At 41.2% G+C, this 22500-nt stretch overlaps 1 protein-coding gene across 1 annotated transcript in view; it reads right to left on the bottom strand.

Annotated features, from left to right (window-relative positions):
- The window catches only part of LOC308077337 (uncharacterized protein), a 396397-nt gene that overhangs the window by 39235 nt on the left and 334662 nt on the right, over window positions 1-22500 (bottom strand). The window contains exons 41-46 of the mRNA XM_080417984.1: window positions 12981-13054; window positions 12261-12356; window positions 7670-7769; window positions 4230-4302; window positions 3684-3742; window positions 1131-1258 (exon numbers count right to left, since the gene is read on the bottom strand). Coding sequence (XP_080274110.1) covers window positions 1131-1258; window positions 3684-3742; window positions 4230-4302; window positions 7670-7769; window positions 12261-12356; window positions 12981-13054 — 530 coding nt within the window. The remainder of the gene's footprint in view (window positions 1-1130; window positions 1259-3683; window positions 3743-4229; window positions 4303-7669; window positions 7770-12260; window positions 12357-12980; window positions 13055-22500) is intronic.

Below are 22500 nucleotides of genomic sequence, written 5' to 3'. Positions count from 1 at the left end.
TATAGATAGACAGACAGACAGACACGCCTTTTTTTTCGGTTTAATTTTTTTCATTTTTCTTTTCTGAAACCGCTCCATTAGCGGCGCTAAGGTGGAGCTTGGAGCTTTGGGGTCCATAGCTAAAACCCCCAAAAATGTCAGCCTACAGTGGGCTGTATATATGTACAGTACACGTTGTGGAAGTGCAGATAGCCTAATTAATTTAGTTCGAAAATGCATCATTATGGATTGTGGAAGCAAACCAACTTCAGTCCACAAATTATTTTTTAATAAAAATAAATAAATAAAAACTTTAAAAAAACTTTTTTTTTCTTTTTTTTTTTTTTTTTTTTTTTTTTGCGGGGGGGTGCCCCATATATACCCCCCCGCAAAAAAAAAAAAAAAAAAAAAAAAAAGATAGGATTTATATCTATTTTTCGGAATGGCAGGGTTTATTCCAAGTTTTCAAAACCCCCCCACTCCTACACCCCCCCATTCCGAAAAAAAAATTCGGAATGGGGGGGTGTAGGAGTGGGGGGGGGGGGTTTCGGAATGGGGGTGTGTAGGAGTGGGGGGGTTTAGGAATGCGGGGGTGTACCCAGCAGACCCGTGCGAACTTGCTGATGTAAAAAACATATCTGTAGTGTAAGAAATGAAAACATGGGGCATTTCTCAACTCAAGTGAAAGAAAAAGGGGTTTTCAGTTGAAATAACATTGACTTTCCCATAGACTTTTTGGGGTGTTTAAAGTTAAATATTTCAAAAACTACAAATTATTTCAAAAAGAAAAGTATAAGCACACATGTCCACAGTAAGCTGGATTTTTTACAGTTTGAATGGAGTTTGTAAGTGAAAGTATGTGGGAGTAGTTAGGTGCCATACTTTTGGGAGAGAATAAAGAAATAGTGAGGATAGCTATAGACAATAGTAACTACAACAATAATAATAATAGTAATGAAATGAAAGAAGAAATCCTCCTCCTTAGGCCTCTTAAAGGATGTCGCAAGGTGGAATTTACCATAATAAGCTTTGAAATGAAAATAGCAGATCTACAAGCTCACAAAGTGTCACATTGTGAGCTTGTAGATCTGCTATTTTAGTTTGACTAATTAAAAAAAGATTGTACTTTTGGTATATTTTGTTGTCAATACCTTTTTACATTTGAATACACGCCTTTTACAAGACCTGAACTGGACCCAGGAATCTGGCCTGGATGGAGGTACTGGTTCGGTAACTGGGTAACGTTGGGCTGACCCGTCCTCCCTGCTCCCATGTCCATCTGTAGAACACACAGCACAAGAACATGTTAGAGATTAAAATATGATTTTATAATCAACACTGGGGGCCCATTTCACTAAAGCAGAAAGTCATCAAGGATTTGAGAAAAATCCAGGACTTTGACCAAGACTACTCAGTGCATCCTGGCTTATTGCGTTCAATGAAGGTCAAGTCAGGTTGAGGAGGTGTGACTGGGTCAAGACAGGTAAAATGTATTAACATGAACATGTGTTCCGTTCAGGGCTTCCTGCACACCCCCAGGTCATCTGGGACACACACAATGGAGAAATGTAATTAAAGGTAGGGTAAGTGATATTTTTTGGTTAAAACAAAAAGTTTTGTATTAAAAGGTTAAAGCTCTATATTCTGATAGTAATCATTGCGATTCAGCCAATCAGGAGAGTTAAAAAAAAAATGCCCTCTGCGATTTGCGTCTGGGGTAATCTGAGTTCCCAGAAGTTTTCGCCAGCTCTGGCGAGGAACTTCTGGGCCAGAGCCCTGGTATTTGTGGGCTGGATGTAGCTTACGCTCAGAATCTGAGCGGACACGCCTCTTACCGGTCTGACTCGTCTAAAAAGTCTGACGAGAGGCAAACAGCAAGGGGAAATTGCTTCCCGTCGATCCTATTTAGATGTAGCACCCACTGCATGTGGATCCCGCCCCCTTTTCTTCATTGGCTGTTGATTTGAATCACAACGCAGTGGCCGCGCCCCTGCTGTCCAAGCTCCGACACAATGCCTCCCAGACTACGTCTGGGGTGACCAATCAGGGCCCAGTATTCAAATATGGGAGACTATAATTGGTAGTTGGTCGTAGGTCTAACCAATTGCGTCCAGAGCCATTTACCCCCCATTTACCCTTTACCCCATGTAAGGCAAAAACATTAAAGGACAACTTAGTTGTTTTTTTACAACAAGGGTTATTTTTATTAGTTTGTAATGTTAATAATTAAAAGATGAGTGTTAAAATATATATATATATATATATATATATATACTGTATATTGCTTTCTAACAATTTTTAACTGGGGCGGGGGCATTCGGGCAATTGGTAAAAAAAATAAAATACACAATAAGCCGGCTATTTTTGTCTCCGCAAGGCCGAAGGCCTGGAGGTCAGGGCAGAACCTTTGCCCAGAATTTTCACATCGGTCTGTTATAGCGCCACCAGCAGGCTAATTTACTTTAATTACTCCTAAAATAACCCGGGACCAAGAATAGACCCCTGAGGGACCCTGTAAGAAAGCCCGCCAGCGACGCCTAGTGGCCTGGCATGGTATTACCCACTGACAAGCCTATTTAGTCAGTAGCGTGCTGACACACGCAGGTCAGCAGTCAGACACAGCAAGCTCTGTGTGTTTCTGATCACTTGTTCCTTAATGTTTTGATTTGTGCGTTCATGAAACTATGTGAGTACATTATTTCAGGTCCAAAGTGTTGTTAAGTAAGTTATACTATATCTGACACCCTGTATATCACTTTATGTGACTTTATATGCTTAATTGGCAACACCTGTTTGTTTGGCTAACTGTGCTGATTTAGCTCCCCAGTGCCTGCAGTTCGTTTGCAACCCTATTGGTGTATTTTGTTACTTGTGATGATGACATTGATTTACTTTACAGTTTATCTACTGTGTTTTACAATGTTTGGACAGTTTTGGCGTTAATATTTGCTACACTGAGTGAATGTTTACTGTCTACTTAATGACACTGTGCAGATAGCCTGTTGTTAGCGATTGCATCATACATGCCAGTGATTGCATCATAAATGCTTGAGCTCATATTAATGATAATATGTTTTCTTTATTGTTGTTTACTTTCAGACCACACACATATGTTCACCCTTACCCATTCATACACTGTATGGACAATAAATCATTGGAAAGAAATCCCTTCTCCAGACTCCCCTGATTCTCTGACCGGAATCCAGTCCATATTCGCCGCCTCAACCAGTATATTATTTTAAAGTAACCGGAGGTGTCCCCCTTCGTTACAGACCCCGTTCAATTTAAACAAATGGGGTTACATTGTTGATGAAGCTCTGAGGATACTTGAAATTTTTCCTGTTTTTTAACAATGTGTAGTTTTAATTTTCTAGTCATTGTGGAGATTAACAATGACTATATTATAGTCATTCATAGTTAATCTCCATGTGTACTGAACTGGTTGGTCAGAGTGTTCAGATGGGAGGAGAACTGGAGGAGATAATGTGAACCTCTGTGTACGTTGTGCTCTCCTGGTCAAACTGTCTGTCTGTCGGTCTGTCTGTCTGTCTGTCTGCTAAAAATAAACATCTGGAAACGTCATATTTACTGCATTGTATTGTATGTATGTGTGAATCAAAAATAAACTGAAATTGAAAAAATAAAGAGAAAAACGAAATTCAAAACTAAATGAATTCAGATGTTAAATGCCAAACTATGATTACCTCGTCACCAGGAGGAAGAGGAGGTGTTGATGTCTGACTCATGGACTTCATCTTCTTCTCTACAGAAGAACAACAAACAAACAAACATTCATTACACATGATGAGTATAGAAGACATGAGGTCTGATACATTGTTTTATGACTGTACATAAATATCACTGTAAACTCAATTAACCACATTCACACAGCGGCCATTTTGTTCTTACATCATACTTGGAGGTGGCCCCTCCCCCTCCAGTATGAAGTAAGAGTTAAATGAACACAGTGTGAACATGTTAGTTTAACCACATCAACCCTAGACACACTATTCTGGACAGTTCATAATACATGAACATTCTGTGACAATATGTGAACATTGGGGGAAAATAGCAGATCTACAAGCTCACAACGCGTCGGCTTGTGATCTTGTAGATAAGAGATTTGGTGGAGAAGGGAAAAGGGAGGGGACCAAGTACAGACCCCTGGGGGAACCCAGTCAATAAATAGGGTTAAAGTGGGAGGGAGAGTGAGTGAGTGAGAGAGAGAGAGAGCATGGCTAAAAGCTTACCCAGCTTCATCTGTCTCTTCTTCTTCTTCCTCAGCTCAGACCTCTTCTCATCCATCAGTTTATAGTATTCCTCCTGTATTTCACACATCAACAGACAATGACAGAGTGAAGCTACATCAAGTGTTAACACACTGTTCCTTAACCAGAGCTGCCAACTCTCACACAATGAGCGTGAAACACACGTAAATGACCCTCTTCACACGCACTCACGCCACACACCATATTTCTTACAACGTCAAATCACCCCAAGTGGAAAACTGTGTTAACTCATGCACCACTGAGATATCTACTTATTTGAGTGATATAGTGAATTAAATTATTGTATCTGAAGTAGCCCCACCCGTTTACTGTAGTGAAATGCAGAAATGTTAGGTGTGCGTGCGTCTCTTGTATGAAGGACGCTTTCATGTTAATCCATTGATCATTACAGTGATATTCCCAGGATCAACAACATAGATCTTAAGATTAACTAATGTTCTATGCTCTACACATCCACAATGTTAGCTGCCAGGTGTACGCTGGAATTTTCTCTGTCCGGTCAGGTTTTTAACGTACGTTTGTATTGACTGAATTTGACAGACGTCTAATTATTTAGAACTCCTCTGGTGCAAAACAATAGACCAATAGGAGAGTAAGAGTCACCATCTCTACACAGGCTGTTACACGAGTCCTACTGTCACTATATTTATTATGACTGTGAATACACTCCAGTCATTCCCACATACAGTAAACACATTATACTCCATTTGATACCTAAGTGATACATTCTAGTTAATTGCATGCAATCATAAAGATATATTAATGAGTGGTTATTATTAAAGATGGCTCTTTAATAGCTTCAGTCATCAAATCAATGTCTCTGTTTATCTTGTTGATGGATGAATTTAAAACATTTACCCATAATGTTCCCATGTTAGTAAAGCCTGTTAAAGTATCAAACTCCCTGTTAAAATGCACCAGAATACAGGACATTATATCTGCTCTGTTAAAAAGACCCCCCACCAAAATGATCACACCCACACTATTAATTTACACCTACCACCAGTTTCTGCATTAACCCATTAAGACCGGGAACACATCTGTATCGCTTTAGATTTATTTGGCTATTAAAAAATAGCAGATCTACAAGTCCATAGCACGGCACTCGGTGCCGCGCTATGAGCTTGTAGATCTGCTATTTTTTGAAAAATCATGAAAATGTGTGAAAATCTTTGAATATATATTTTTTTATATATTCAAACAGATGTGTAACTCAAATCTTTGCTTCTGGGGGGTCCCTGGAACAAAATATTTAACAAATATAAAAAGATTTGCAAAAATGTTCTTGTTTTTTCAAAATAGCAGATATACAAGCTCATAGCGCGGCACTCTGTGCCGCGCTATGAGCTTGTATATCTGCTATTTTTGAATAGCCAAAGAAATCTAAAAATGACATATATGCGTTCCCGGTCTCAATGGGTTAAAATGACTTGATCTAATTATTGAGGGTTAGATTTGTAAAATGATAACACACCCACCCAGTGCAACATACCAGCTGTACCTGGTTGGGGGATTACAACTGGTGTGATGCACTGGGTGCAACATTAAGTACAACAATGAATACAAAAATACATTTGGTGTGTGGTGGTGACTCTATGGGTTGATAAAATAATGATACTAATAATAATAATAATAATAATGTTTGCTGCACACGCCACCAAATCTCACTCCAAGTTTTTCTGAAAATAAAAATAAAAGGCTGGACAGATGATGACAGTGGTGTAAAGTAACTAAGTACATTTACTCAATTAATGTACTTAATTACAATTTTGAGGTACTTTTACTTTACTGGAGTATTTCCAATTTCCATTGCTTTTACTTCTACATCTCAGAGGCAAATATTGTACTTTTATTCCACTACAATTATTTGAAAACTTTAGTTACTAGTTACTTTGTGGATTTTGATTATTATTACAAAACATTAACCTCTTCAGCCCTATATACATTTGGCCATTTGAAAATAGCAGATCTATAAGCTCACAATGCATCGCAATTCGACACATTGTGAGCTTGTAGACCTGCTATTTTCAAAAGATTTTAATACATTTTAGACATTGAAAAATATTTTTTGTGTTTTCTGCAGTGATGTATAGTAACTAAGTACATTTACTCAAGTACTGTACTTAAGTTATTTATTTTCTGTAAATGTACTTTACTGGAGTATTTCCAATTCTCTGTACTTTTACTTCTACTCCACTACATCTCAGAGGCAAATATTGTACTTTTACTCCACTACAATTATTTGAAAACTTTAGTTAGTAGTTACTTTGTAGATTTTGATTATTATTACAAAACCACTTCAGCCTTATATACATTTTGGCAATTTGAAAATAGCCGATCTACAAGCTCACAATGTGTCACACTAAGACACATTGTGAGCTTGTAGATCTGCTATTTTCCAAAAATACTCATTTGAAAACTTGGGACATTCTGTATAATGAGTACTTTTACTTTTGGTATTTTAAGTACATTTTACATTACATTATACATTTTGATGCCAATACTTTTATACCTTTACTCAAGTAAATTTTTAATTCCGGACTTTTACTTGTAACAGAGTATTTCTATATTGCAGTATTCCGGACTTTTACTTGTAACAGAGTATTTCTATATTGCAGTATTGATACTTTTACTTAAGTAAAACATTAGAGTACTTTTTCCTCCACTGGGTATAAGAGAACAGTTTAATGTAAGTAGAACACTGTTAACCTCATGAACCCTAGCTTCCCTATTCTGGGGAAAACATGCTGTGAAAATAGCAGATCTACAAGCTCACGATAGTGTGTAGATCTATAGAGGGACTGTAGAGGGCTAAGAATAGACCCCTGAGGAACCCGTTCAATATAAGTATAAAGGGTTTGTATTATTAATAAAGTTAAACTACAAGTCCACAACATGTAGCATCGTGAGGCCTTGTGAGCTTGTAGATCTGCTATTTTCACAACTTTTGAGTGACACTCTTCTATGATGAAATGGGGCATTAAGTTATGGGGGGGGGGGGTGAAACGTGGAGATACAAGGTTTCTGACCTATAACAACAATAATTAACCATTTACATAGTTGAACGGGGTCCCCCAGGGCTCTGAACTAGGCCAGATGCTTTATTCTCTCAACACCAAATCTGTTTGCCTAAAATAGCTGATCTAAAAGCTCAAACGGGTTGCATTGTGATGCATTGTAAGCTTGTAGATCGGCTATTTTCGTCAAATGTTCACCTCAGAATAAGGACGCTAGGGTTCATGTGGTTCCCTGGCATCCCTATTTTAGACACAGTTTTGTTTATTGTTTAGTTTTTTTATGTCACTGAATGATGAACAATTAAATCTTACACGCTACATTGTAGTTCATGTATTTATTAGAACATGTAAATAAATATCATGGAGAGAATATTAGGTTCTTACCACGCTGTTAGCTGAATCATAGATGTTCCTCTCTATGTTCTGAGCATCAGTCACCAGGTCACTGTCCTCGGCTGGGTCTCCTGTTGACATGTCCTCTACACTGCTCACCAACACACAGAGAATGAAAGAGACAAAGTCAGACATCAGATTCAACTCATCATATAATAAGTGATAATAGTTCAGCTGGTCTGGGGTCTAGAAGATGGTGAGACACATTGTATTGGTTCTGCGTTCTGTGTGGATGAACACTCACAGGTAGCGGACATAGAAGTCACGGTAGTTCTGTGTGTAGTCTTTATGCCAAACTTCCTCATGTCTGCTGCAGAGAGAGGGGAGGGCTGTGAATGGAGTCCCAGCTGAGAGAAAGACAATGATAGAAAAAACACAGAACACATTATTATTATGATATTATGACACCTCCTCCTTTTCTCCTCCTCCTCCTCCTCCTAATCATCCTCTTCCTCCTCCTCCTCTTCTTCCTCTTCCTCTTCCTCCTCCTATCATCCTCTTCTCTCCTCCTCCTCCTTCCTCCTCCTCCCTTCATCCTCTTCCTCCTCCTCCTCCTCCTATCATCCTCCTCCTCCTCCTCTCCCTCCTCCTCCTCCCTCCTATCATCCTCCTCCTCCTCCTCCTCCTCCTCCTCCTCCTATCATCCTCTTCCTCCTCTCCTCCTCCTCCTCCTCCTCCTATCATCCTCCTCCTCCTCCTCCTCCTCCTCCTATCCTCCCATCCTCCCATCCTCCCATCCTCCTCTTCTCCTCTTCTCCTCCTATCCTCCTCTTCTCCTCTCCTCCTCTTCCTCTTCCTCTTCCTCTTCCTCTTCCTCCTCCTATACTCCTATCCTCCTCCTTCTATCCTCCTCCTCCTCCTACTCTCCTCCTTCCCCCCGTCGTCCTCCTCCTCCTCCTCCTCCTATCCTCCTCCTCTTCTCCTCCTCCCCCTCCTATACTCCTATCCTCCTCCTCCTCCTCCTCCTCCTCCTCCTCCTATACTCCTATCCTCCTCCTCCTCCTCCTCCTTGTATCCTCCTACTCTCCTCCTTCCCCCCGTCGTCCTCCTCCTCCTCCTCCTCCTCCTCCTCCTCCTCCTCCTCCTCCTCCTCTTCCTCCTCCTCCTCCTCCTCTTCTTCCTCTTCCTTCTCCTATCCTCCTATCATCCTCCTCCCATCCTCCTCCTCCTTCTATCCTCCTCCTCCTCCTCCTCCTCTCCTCCTCCCCCCCCGTCCTCCTCCTCCTCTTCCTCCTCCTCCTCCTCCTCCTCTTCCTATCATCCTCCTCCTCCTTCTATCCTCCTCCTCCTCCTCCTCCTCTCCTCCTCCCCCCCGTCCTCCTCCTATCCTCCTCCTCTTCTCCTCCTCCTCCTCCTCCTCCTCCTATCATCCTCCTCCTCTTCTCCCTCTTCTCCTCCTCCTCCTCCTCCTCCTCCTCCTCCTACTCCTCCTCCTCTTCTCCTCCTCCTCCTCCTCCTCCTCCTCCAAACATGAATTCATTCATAGTGTCTCTGTTCATAGACATGCAGCTGACAATCAGAGAAATGTTCAGAAGAAAGAAAGAAAGAAAGAAAGAAAAGAAAGAAAGAAAGAAAGAAAGCAGACAGAGAGCCAATGTTACCTTGTGGATATGATCTTTGTCATAGTGCAGTATGAGCCTCTGCATCTTAAAGCCTCAGCAGTGTTCTTGTTCCAACAGCCTCTACATCTCCAGTCTTCATCATCAGTGGTTGGTTCTGCTGGTCTTTTTGTCCTGACTTGTTTGTCTGACTATTTGTGTATAAATTACATTACTTCATATTTAATAATAATGAAATCATTAAAATGATGATGACACGTGGAAACCGACAATTCAGTGTGATCCAAAACACATGCCGAGAGGGGGGGGGGGGGGCAGAGCTCTATAACATCTATAACAGTGTTTACCAGAGACCATGGGGGTGTATAATATATAGCATCTGAAACAGTTTACCAGAGACCATGGGGTCTGCCCCCCCTGCCCCCCCCCCCTTCCATAAGCAAAGAATAAAATATATTGTGATGCCCCACTCCCTTATATGGAGCTTTATGGGAGTGTCTGCTCTGCTCATGCTGTTCTTCTAGGTGAACAGGGTGGGGCCGTCTACATACCTGCTAATGGCTGATTGGAGAGCACCTGGGCCCGGTGCCTCCAGGAGTCTATAAAAGCCAGCCCATGCTCAGTCTATGAGGAGATCCAGAGGAGAGAGGACTGCTGTCTTCTTCAGCTCTACCCTGCTCCCTATGCTTCTGTTATGTTATGTTTGATTATTCTTACCATCCACACACCCTGCACTACACCATGTTCCACTCATCCACACTTACACTGATTTACTGACTCCACACCTCATTGGATCCTTAACGTTATGATGTTCCTTTACTGTCAGTTATACCTCAGTTATGCCTTTGTTAGAGTTTACTATTTAATAAACATCCTTTGTTACACTTTCCGTTGGTCTCCCTCCCCTGTTATTTGTCGTGGCAAGAGCCAGCCATGACACTCTATCACTATCTATCTATATAAAGATTTTAGTAAGTAAGAATGTTTCTGTGTTGTTAAAGCGCGCGCGTGTGTGTGTGTGTGTGTGTGTGTGTGTGTGTGTGTGTGTGTGTGTGTGTGTGTGTGTGTGTGTGTGTGTGTGTGTGTGTGTGTGTGTGTGTGTGTGTGTGTGTGTGTGTGTGTGTGTGTGTGTGTGTGTGTGTGTGTTAGTTAAATCTGCTGTCAAATAATCACACCGTACAGGAGTAGAAGTATAAAAATTCCGTACCCAGTATCCATCCTCATCAGCTTCTTCTTCAGCTCAGAACTCTTCTCATCCATCAGGTGTCTGTATTCATCCTGTATTTCACACATCAACAGACAATGACAGTCAAACTACAAAAACACTGTTCCTTAACATTGGTTGGAATTAACTTTTACTTCCTGTATTTCAAAATAAAAGACTGAACAGATCACTATATAAGTTTAATGTAAGTAGAACACTATTAACCTCATGAACCCTAGCTTCCCTATTCTTGGAAAAAACATTCTGCGGAAATAGCGTACAAAGCATTGTGACGCTTGTAGATCTGTTATTTCCGGTGAAGAGATTTGGTGCAGAGGGAAAAGGGTAGGCTAAGGGACCAAGAATAGACCCCTGAGGGACCCCGTTCAATTTAAGTAAATGGGGTTACATTGTTGATGAAGCTCTGAGGATACTTGACATGTTTCCTGTTTTTTATCAATTTGTAGTTTTAATTTTCTCCACATAATACTGTAGTCATTGTGGAGATTAACAATGACTATATTATAGTCATTCATAGTTAATCTCCATGTGTACTGTGGTCCTACTGGTTGGTCAGAGTGTTCAGAGGGGAGGAGAACTGGAGGAGATAATGTGAACCTCTGTGTACGTGAACCTCATTTTAGACATAATGATAACTTGTGTAAGGGGACATTCTGTATAATGAGTACTTTTACTGTTGGTACTTTAAGTATATTTTGATGCCAATACTTTTGTACGTTTACTCAAGTACATTTTGAATTCCGGACTTTTACTTGTAACAGAGTATTTTAATATTGCAGTATTGATACTTTTACTTAAGTAAAACATTAGAGTACTTTTTCCACCACTGGGTATAAGAGAACAGTTTAATGTAAGTAGAACACTGTTAACCTCATGAACCCTAGCTTCCCTATTCTGGGGAAAACATGCTGTGAAAATAGCAGATCTACAAGCTCACAATAGCGTTTAGATCTATAGAGGGACTGTAGAGGGCTAAGAATAGACCCCTGAGGAACCCCGTTCAATTTAAGTATAAAGGCTTTATATTATTAATAAAGTTAAACTACAAGTCCACAACGTGTCACATTGTGAGCTTGTAGATCTGCTATTTTCACTACTTATGAGTGTCACTCTTCTATGATGAAATGGGGCATTAAGTTATGGGGGGGGGGGGACGTGGAGATACAAGGTTTCTGCCCGACAACAACGATAATTAACCCTTTATACATAGTTGAACGGGGTCCCCCAGGGCTCTGAACTAGGCCCGATGCTTTATTCTCTCAACACCAAATCTGTTTGCCTAAAATAGCTGATATAAAAGCTCACAATGGGTTGCATTGTGATGTATTGTAAGCTTGTAGATCGGCTATTTTCTGTTCACCTCAGAATAAGGACGCTAGGGTTCATGTGGTTACCTGGCATCCCTATTTTAGACACATTTTTGTTTATTGTTTCGTTTTTTTTATGTCACTGAATGATGAACAATTAAATCTTACACACTACATTGTAGTTCATGTATTCATTAGAACATGTAAATAAATCATGGAGAGAATATTAGGTTCTTACCCAGCTGTTAGCTGACTCATACATGTTCCTCTCTATGTTCTGAGCATCAGTCACCAGGTTAATGTCCTCAGCTGGGTCTCCTGTTAACATGGCCTCTACACTGCTCACCAACACACAGAGAATGAAAGAGACAAAGTCAGACATCAGATTCAACTCATCATATAATAAGTGATAATAGTTCAGCTGGTCTGGGGTCTAGAAGATGGTGAGAGCACATTGTATTGGTTCTGCTTTCTGTGTGATGAACACTCACAGCAAGCGGACACTGTAGTCACGGTAGCTCTGTCTGTAGTCTTTATGCCAAGACTTCATCATGTCTGCTGCAGAGAGAGGGAGGGCTGTGATGGAGCTGAGAGAAATACAACGATAGAAAAAACAACGGGACATAGTAAGAGGAGGGAGAAACAGTGAGAAACACATGTTATGATATTATGACATCATATTCTATAACATATGTAACTGTACAGTACATGTGGAAATATGACCTAACGGAGAGTGTTTGTGGTGTGTGTGTGTGTGTGTGTGTGTGTGTGTGTGTGTGTGTGTGTGTGTGTGTGTGTGTGTGTGTGTGTGTGTGTGTGTGGTAGCCCCCCCAACACCCAACCAAGGACAAAATAAAATTAATAATAATGATAATACTAATAATAATGAAATCAAAGAAAACCAATCACATGAATCCTCCTCCTAAAGGATGTCTAACAAGGTGGAATTTACCATAAAACGTTTCAGATCAAAAATAGCAGATCTACAAGCTCACGTGTCACATTATGACATGTTGGGAGCTATTTAAAACATAAAGTGTGATTCATTTTGAAAAGTCATTTTAATTTAGTATTGATGTCAATACCTACGAGAAGACTGTCCGTCAAATAGGGTGGGTGACAAATAATTCATGTAAGTCTGCAAAGTAACTAGTAACTAAAGCTATCAAATAATCACACTGTACTGGAGTAGAAGTATTAAAATTCCGTACCCAGTACCCATCCTCATCAGCTTCTTCTCCAACAGCTCAGACCTCTTCTCTGTCAGCAGTCTCCTGTATTCCTCCTGTATTTCACACATCAACAGACAATGAGAGTCAAATTACATGCAGATGCTAACAGACTGTTCCTTATATTGTTAAGCCAATACTTTTGTTCTTTTACTCAAGTAAAAAATGTGAGTACTTCTTCCATCACTGGGTATAAGTGAACAGTTTAATGTAAGTAGACTATACCCTTTGAACCATAGCTTCCCTATTCTGTGAAAATAGCAGATCTACAAGCTCACACTGAGCTTGTAGAGCTGCTAGTTTTAGTAAAGATTTAAGCTGGCCTTACACTACGAGATAATCTTAATATTAACGATTTTTAAAATCGGGTATCATCACACACTACAAGATAATCTTTCAAGATTCTCTTATCAGATTATCTTAAACATGCACACACTACACTATTTAAAAAATCGGGGGCATCTCACACTACAAGATTCTATCCAGATTCTCGGGCTTGCCCGAACAGCAATAATAAATAGAAAAATATATTTAAAAAATAATAATTATTAATTATTAATAATTATAATTATATAAGATATTATATCAGTAGCCTATATTATTTTGATATTAAATAAAGTTACACATTGCAATCCGTACATTTTCATATGTCAATTCAGTGTTTTTCTCCGACAGCCAGCTGCGCTCCTGAGCAGCGCACGCGCACGCGCACACACACACACACACACACACACACACACACACACACACACACACACACACACACACACACACACACACACACACACACACACACACACACACACACACACACACACACACACACACACACACACACACACACACACACACACACACACACACACACACACACACACACACACAGGCCCTCATTTATCAACGCAGCGTATAAACCGGCGTATATTTTTCCATATATTCGGCCGTACACCAACGTCAAAGTCACATTTATCAACGAATCCTACACAGCTGATCCGAACCTACATTTGGTCCCAGGCTTGATAAATGTCACGGCTGAAACCTAGCGTCATTTAAATAACACGCCCTTAAATATTCTCAAAACGCCCCGATTTTACGACATGAAGAAGGACCAGAATACGACCAATGAGAAAGAGTTTCCCCCGCCTGCCTCGCCACACACGCACACGCACACGCCCCCCCTCTCTCTCTCTCTCTCTCGCTCTCACACACACACACACACACACACACGCCCGCCCAGCTGTGTTTTTCATGTATTGTAATCCGTACCGTAGCGGTACAATCTTTGTCACGTAGGCTTGTAGCCTACATGAATGACATATTATGATACCAATCACATCGCCATGAATGGAATACGTTTGTATATTAATTTATTTAACCCATACCGAGCAGTGCACAAGCAGTCATGTAGGATATTCCCTGTGAGACTCGGACGGGCGGCAGTGGTTTCGGTCCGTCCCGTTAATAAGAGATTGGAGCGTCGGGTTTATATCCTTAACCCATCCAGGTTGTCTTCAAAACTCTCTATGACATAACTCCATAACATAGGACAAGCTACTGTAAGTTTGTACACCTCACTGTCCATGAAAAGATCGTCGGCAGTCCCGACCGCGGGACTCCCGAGTCCCGACGCAAAAGCGCTCGTATAGTTTGAAAATAGCAGATCTACAAGCTCACAACGCGTCGCGATGCGACCCGTTTTTGAGCTTGCAGATCTGCTATTTTAAAATAGCCAATGCAACTGAATGACTGTTAAAGCAGTTTGTTTAAATTACTTTATAAAATGTTATATTTTCACAGGGATTAATTATTAGTGTGTAGATATACATTTAGGAGTGGATTATGTGTCCAGATGCCTGTCAGACAGTCAGACAATGCTGCTCCGCAGGTCTAGAATGGAATAAACGGGCGCAGCCAACGTCAACAACTGGTCTCGACCAGACGTGAGATCTCAGCGTATGGTAGGATGAAGCCCACGTCAGGATATATTGATAAATGCCGAAAGGTGCGGTGATCTCGCCCTACGCCCATTATTTGGGCTGCACCGCGTTGATAAATGAGGGCCAGTGTGCACCGCGTCAGAGCAGATCTACAAGCTCACAACGCGTCTCATTCGCGGTAGGCTACTTGTGGTCTTGTATATCGCATTAGCTGTAGAATACAACTCTCGTAGACGTATTTATGATTCTGACGTTTTCAATCTACGAGAGTTGTAGGGTTCACCCCCCATGGACACAGGGACTTTCTGCACTATACCCCGTAGACACTCCAAACATGTACAAATTGAAAATAAAGCTGCTTATTCCCACGCCCCAAATGTTAACTCTCGCTACGGGGTAGTAGTTTAATGTAATAATCCATATCTTTCAATAAAGAAGTGTTTTAATGCCGTCTGTGGCCGAACGCCATTTTTTCACCCTCGTTTACTTCCTGTTTACATTGAGTGTAATTCCGGGTTTCACCAGATGGGCACGTCACTACCACCCATTGGGAACTTCCGACAGAATCAGCCACAGACGGCATTAAACACTTCTTTATTGAAAGATATGGATTATTACATTAAACTACTACCCCGTAGCGATAGTCAACATTTGCTGCGTGGGGGTAAGCACCTTTATTTTCAATTTGTACATGTTTGGAGTGTCTACGGGGCATAGTGCAGAAAGTCCCTGTGTCCATGGGGGGTGAACCCTACAACTCTCGTAGATTGAAAACGTCAGAATCATAAATACGTCTACGAGAGTTGTATTCTACAGCTAATATCGCATAATGTTAACCACTCGAAACCATTGTGCGACGAAAAATAAGCCTGGCTGGCACAGAGACTTCCCTTGCAACATTTTGCAAAATTCATGGATTTAAGAACTATGAAGGCAGGGTGCACCAACATGAAAGTTTGTTTTTAAAGCATTAGATGGCGGGCCAGAACATAATGAAAGGCTAATTTAAGAAATGGATAGTTAACTAATTTACTCAGTGGTGAGCTGTGGATTTTTGAGCTATGGGGGCTCTATTTTATGACGTCACGGCGCGCGCGCGGGCATGTGCACATAGCCAATCAGCTCAGTGCTAGTTGAAATACTGTATTCAACATGTGATTTTTAATGTAATTATATCTTATTATTTTGTTGCATTGTTAATTTGTTGTTTTTATTTTGTTTCAATTAATTAGTTATTTTATTTTCCTTTTAGTTTTATATAAAAGCCCTTTACATAGACTCACCCACACATAAGTAGTTAAAATAATCAGACAACTTGTCTTTGTCTTGTGTCAGAGAACTGGGTCCTCTTCTAAGCGATCCCCTTCACACTCTGCAGTGCAGAGACTGTTGTCTCTCATTGTGAGAGGAATGTAACACATTCAATTCAAGTCCATGGCTTTTCTCCATTAGCCTAATGTTATGCAAAGCAGCCAGGTAGACGCTATTGAGAACGGCTCGCCGCTGACGGCGCGAACCTTGAGAGGCTATTGTCTAAACTTTAAGGTGTTAAAGACCGCCGCTGACGGTGCGTGCATGTGGAGCATGCGTGAGCCCCCAGCCCCCATAGTGTCAGAGCTAAGGGGTCGCCGACCCCCTGAGCACCCCCTAGAGCTCACCCCTGAATGTATTGGAACTCCAAGAGTCAAGACAGAACGCCTTATATTTGGCACACATTTGTGATACTCTCACAGAGAATGAATCAAAATGTAAGCTATTAGGTGGTGGCATAATAAACCGTAAACGAGCGGTCCCCCCCCCCTCCAAGACTGACCATGTAGCAAAGCCTACCGTCCTCATCATAATCATTATTATGCATGATTCATCAGGATCGCTTTGCAAATCCACAAGCTCACACTGCAGCGCAGATTGAATATATTCGGGGCGCAACGTTGTCAGTGGTGTAAAGTAACAAAGTACATGTACTCAAGTACTGTACTTAAGTACAATTTTTAGGTATTTTTACTTTACTGGAGTATTGCCAATTTTCAGTACTATTGTATTACTTCTACACCCCAACGACAAATATTGTACTTTTACTCCAGTACAATCATTTGAAAACTTTAGTTACTAGTTACTTTGCTATTATCAATTATTATATTATAAAACATACATTAACCACTTTAGCCCTAGTTTATAGGCCTACATAGGCTATTTGAAAATAGCCGAACTACAAGCTCACAATGAATCGCATGGCAAAACATTGTGAGCTTGTAGATCTGCTATTTTCAAACACTATTACTTTTACTTTTGGTACTTTAAGTACATTTTGATACTAATACTTTTGTGCTTTTACTCAAGTACATTTTTAATTCCGGACTTTTATTTGTAACAGAGTATTTCTATATTGCAGTATTGATACTTTTACTTAGGTAAAATATCTGAGTACTTTTCCCACCATGCACTGACCGTTGTATGTCGAAGCATAAATTGGTCGTTACTGGATGGATTGCAGCTGCGACTTATGGAGAGAGACAGACTGCTTGAGATCGCTAAACATGAATCTGCTAGTTAACAAGAGAAATGACACTATCCAAAAGTATAAAGAGTATAAAAGATATGTATAAAAGATATGTGACAGTGCTGAAAACAGGGCATTTAAAGATGGATATGGACACATTGGAAAGCAGCAGTGCGTTCGGAAATTGCGCACCAGAGCGCACTCGCCTATTAGTTTGTATTGGCCAGTGTGCTCATGAGTTTCTTATACCCAGGCATGCAATGCTCATTTGGTATGTTCTTGCACTCTATTTCAATGACGTGACGCGCACGTCGCTTAACACCTACACTGCAAGTCACACAATGGACAATTGATATGCATCTAGGCTTATTCCTATGTTAATTCGCTAGGTGTGAGTCGGGAGCCTTTGAAAACTTTGTTGAGGTGCGAATTTAAAGTAGTTTTAAATCTATGCGTGTGCTTCTGGTCAAATAGGTTCCGGCACGGCGGGCAAGCCCGTCCAGTGAGCATTGCACCCCTGCTTATACCTGGTGTCATCAATGCAAAGCCGTTGTGTTTCATCGGCTACACACGTTTTGGCTGTTTGCAAGCCAAGGAATATAATTTTAGACGGCAAGATGAAGCATGGAATGGTACCAGGCAAGTTATAAAGTTTAATAAGCATCTTTCAGGTGGGGATATATTCTCTATGGACATTATAGCTATAGGACTGTCAGTCCATATTTTAAAATGAAAATAATAAAATCATTATCAAAATAATGTATTTTAATATAAAACATGGATCCACCGCAGCTGCACATGATTGTCCATCCTACATAAACAACGCGTGTGTGTGTGTGTGTGTGTGTGTGTGTGTGTGTGTGTGTGTGTGTGTGTGTGTGTGTGTGGCATTGCGGTGTTGGAACAGCGGCCGTATTTCTCTCGGTCCGACCCGCGCCAGGTATTTTTTTAAATGATTTTGACGATGACAAAAAAAGGGGGGAGGGGGGGTTCACCTGAGGGGAGGGGTTTTCACTCGAAATATCAAACTATTTGGAATGTGATCGGAGTGGCCCCGATCGTCTTGTGAGCAACTCGGGAGGGTTCAGATTGGATCTTTGAACCCTCACACTAGACGATGTTTATGCCCGAGTTTCGCCCCCGATTGAGTATTTTACTTGCAGTATTGATGCTTTTACTTAAGTAAAACATTAGAGTACTTTTTCCACCACTGGGTATAAGAGAACAGTTTAATGTAAGTAGAACACTGTTAACCTCATGAACCCTAATGAGTAAATGGTGCATTTATATAGCACTTCTATCCGAAGCGCTTTACATTGATTGTGCCATTAACCCATTTACACACACATTCATACACCGATGGAGGAGGAAACCATGCAAGGCACCAACCTGCTCATCGGGAGCAATTAGGGGTTCAGCGTCTTGCTCAAGGACACTTCGACACTAACTCTAGGGGAGCGCCCCAGCCCGGGATCGAACTGGGAACCTTGCGGTTTTCCAGTTCACTCTACCCGGCCACTCTACCCCTGAGCCAGTGCCGCCCCAAAACCGTTCAATTTAAGTATATAGGGTTTATATTATTAATAAAGTTAAACTACAAGTCCACAACGTGTCACATCGTGAGCTTGTAGATCTGCTATTTTCACTACTTTTGAGTGACACTCTTCTATGATGAAATGGGGCATTAAGTTATGGGGGGATTGAAACGTGGAGATACAAGGTTTCTGCCCGACAACAACGATAATTAACCCTTTATACATAGTTGGGTCCCCCAACGGGGTCGCCCAGGGCTCTGAACTAGGCCTGATGTTTTATTCTCTCAACACCAAATCTGTTTACCTAAAATAGCTGATCTAAAAGCTCACAACGGGTTGCATTGTGATGTATTGTAAGCTTGTAGATCGGCTATTTTCTGTTCACCTCAGAATAAGACGCTAGGGTTCATGTGGTTACCTGGCATCTCTATTTTAGACACATTTTTGCTTATTGTTTTGTTTTTTTATGTCACTGAATGATGAACAATTAAATCTTACACGCTACATTGTAGCTCATGTATTCATTAGAACATGTAAATAAATGTCATAGAGAGAATATTAGGTTCTTACCCTGCTGTTAGCTGACTCATACATGCTCCTCTCTATGTTCTGACCATCAGTCACCAGGTTAAAGACCTCAGCTGGGTCTCCTGTTGACATGGCGTTTACACTGCTCACCAACACACAGAGAATGAAAGAGACAAAGTCAGACATCAGATTCAACTCATCATATAATAAGTGATAATAGTTCAGCTGGTCTGGGGTCTAGAAGATGGTGAGAACACATTGTATTGGTTCTGCGTTCTGTGTGATGAACACTCACAGACAGCGGACACAGTAGTCACGGTCCCTCTGTGTGAAGTCTTTATGCCAAGACTTCCTCATGTCTGCTGCAGAGAGAGGGAGGGCTGTGATGGAGTCCCAGCTGAGAGAAAGACAAGGATAGAAAAAACACAGAGACATAGAAAGAGGGAGAGAGAAACAATGAGGAACACATTATTATGATATTATGACACCTCCTCCTATCCTCCTCCTCCTCCTCCTCCGCCTCCTACCATCCTCCTCCTCCTCCTATCATCCTCTTCCTCCTCCTCCTCCTCCTAATCCTCCTCCTCCAAACATGAATTCATTCATAGTGTCTCTGTACATAGACATGCAGCTGATAATCAGAGCAGAGAAATGTTCACAAAGAACGAAAGAAAGAAAGAAAGAAAGAGAGAAAGAAAGAAAGAAAGAGAGAAAGAAAGAAAGAAAGAAAGAAAGAAAGAAAGAAAGAAAGAAAATAAAACAGACAGAGACAACGTTACCTTGTGGCTATGCTCTTCGTCACATTGCAGGATGAGCCTCTGCATCTTAAAGCCTTAGCAGTGTTCCAGAGGCCACAGCTTCCACACTTCCAGTCTTCATCATCAGTGGTTGGTTTTGCTGGTATTTTTGTCCTGACAAACAGACAAAGACAAGAGTCAAGTTATTTGTGTATACATTACATAATTTAATAATAATGTAATAATAAAAATGATGACACGTGGAAACATATAATCTACAAGCTCATTCAGTGTGATCCAAAACACATGCTGGGGGGGGGGGGGGGCTCTATAACATCTATAACAGTGTTTACCAGAGACCAGGGTGTATAATATATCTGATTCACATACTGTGTGTGTGAAGGTCCAGGTTCAGGAGGTTTTCCTTTAGACCGGTCACTCTTCATAGACACACAGCTGGATGTTGGAGACTCTGGTCTGTCAGATCCCTCCTCCTCTCTCTCCACACACTGACTCATCTTTAGGTCTTTATTAAACCTGTCAACGTTACAGTCAATGAAACACATCAGGAAACAGGAAATGATGAATACATGATATGAGTGACATCATGACCATTGAAGCTGAAAAACACAAAACATATAATTTGTCTTTTTTAAACAGTAGACTATTATTACAGTATGTTATACTGGTATGTAGTTACACACATTTAATAACAGTGTTCTAACATATTCTTCTAGTTATGTCATAGATCATACCACAAAAAGTCACACAAAGCCGCTTTCCCTATAGCATGGGTTTTCAACAGGGGGTCCGGGACCCCTAGGGGGTCCTCATAGTTACTGCAGGGGGGGGGGCATATCTTTTATGCAAATTAAAAAATAAAGGTGCTTACCCCCAAGCCCCAAATGTTAACTGTCAGGAGTTCTAGTGCAATGTAATAATCCATATCTTTCAATAAAGAAGTGTTTTAATCCCGTCTGTGGCCGAACGCCATTTTTTCACCCTCGTTTACTTCCTGTTTACATTGAGTGTAATTCCGGGTTTCACCAGATGCGGCGCGTAACTACCGACCATTGGGAACTTCCGACTGAATCGGCCACATACGGGCAGGCAGGCAGACAGACAGACAGACAGACAGACAGACAGACAGACAGACCACCCGTCCCGAAATTCGCGGGACAGTCCCGAAATTGGACCCTCTGTCCCGCGTCCCGCACAAGCAGGGCAATGTCCCGAAAATCTAAGTTATGGAAAAGAAATATATATATATATATATATATATTTTATTTAAAAAAAAAAGTTCATTAAATGTTTAAGCTAACTTGCAATACCCTCTTATATCTGTGAAATACTATTCTTCGATAAATGTAATTGGTCAATGCTGTATGTATTTGTGGAACGCCATTGGTTGGGGAGGAGTGGGGTGGGGGGTGGACCAAAAAACAACATCCGCGACTCCGCGTCCAGGTCACAGCTGACAGGCAGCTCACGCACACACAGGTACAACAGTGCAGACTAGTGTCATCGCTGCGCGGCAAAAATACAAAAGAAAAATACGAAAATGGAGGAAACAGTGGAAACTCCTGCTGCTAAGAAAAAAAGGCTCTGCTCATATAACAGAGACTGGGAGAGTAAATATACATGGTATCTGTGTCAAACGACCCAAACAAGGCAGAGTGTACGATTTGTCGTCGGAACTTCACTATCACCCATGGAGGAGAGAATGATATTAAGAGGCATGGTGACGGTGAAGCTCACAAGAAAAATGTACAGCAAAGAAAGGCCAACACTAGCTTGACAAGCTATTTTTCAACACAAAAAGACAGCAACACAGATAAAGTCACCGCAGCGGAGGTAACCAGTGTCTACCATAACGTGCAGCATGGCTTATCATACAGATCTGGTGAGTCTCCCCCTCTCTCTCGCTGACTCACTCGCTCACTTTCTCTCTCTCTCAGTAGGCTACTGTTAGTAGGGGGTACTAAGCACAAAAAATGGCCAAATCGTTACGCGGCGGATAAAAGCATGAAATTTGATACAGATGTCCCTTGGGTCATCCTAAAACATCCTAGAAGGGGTGCCCAAAAAAATCTTAAACAGGAAGTGACTTATGGACATAATTCAAAATGGCCACCTAAACTGTTGACTCAAAAGACACCAAAAGAATCTCCAAAAAGCATAACATTTGGCACATATGTCCCTTGGGTCATCCTAAGACATCCTAGAAGGGGTGCCCAAAGGAATCTGAAACAGGAAGTGAGTTAT

Source organism: Gymnoscopelus braueri (genome assembly GCF_963280865.1).
Source record: "Gymnoscopelus braueri genome assembly, chromosome: 21".
NCBI lineage: Eukaryota > Metazoa > Chordata > Actinopteri > Myctophiformes > Myctophidae > Gymnoscopelus > Gymnoscopelus braueri.
This window is presented reverse-complemented; position numbering and strand designations above follow the sequence as displayed.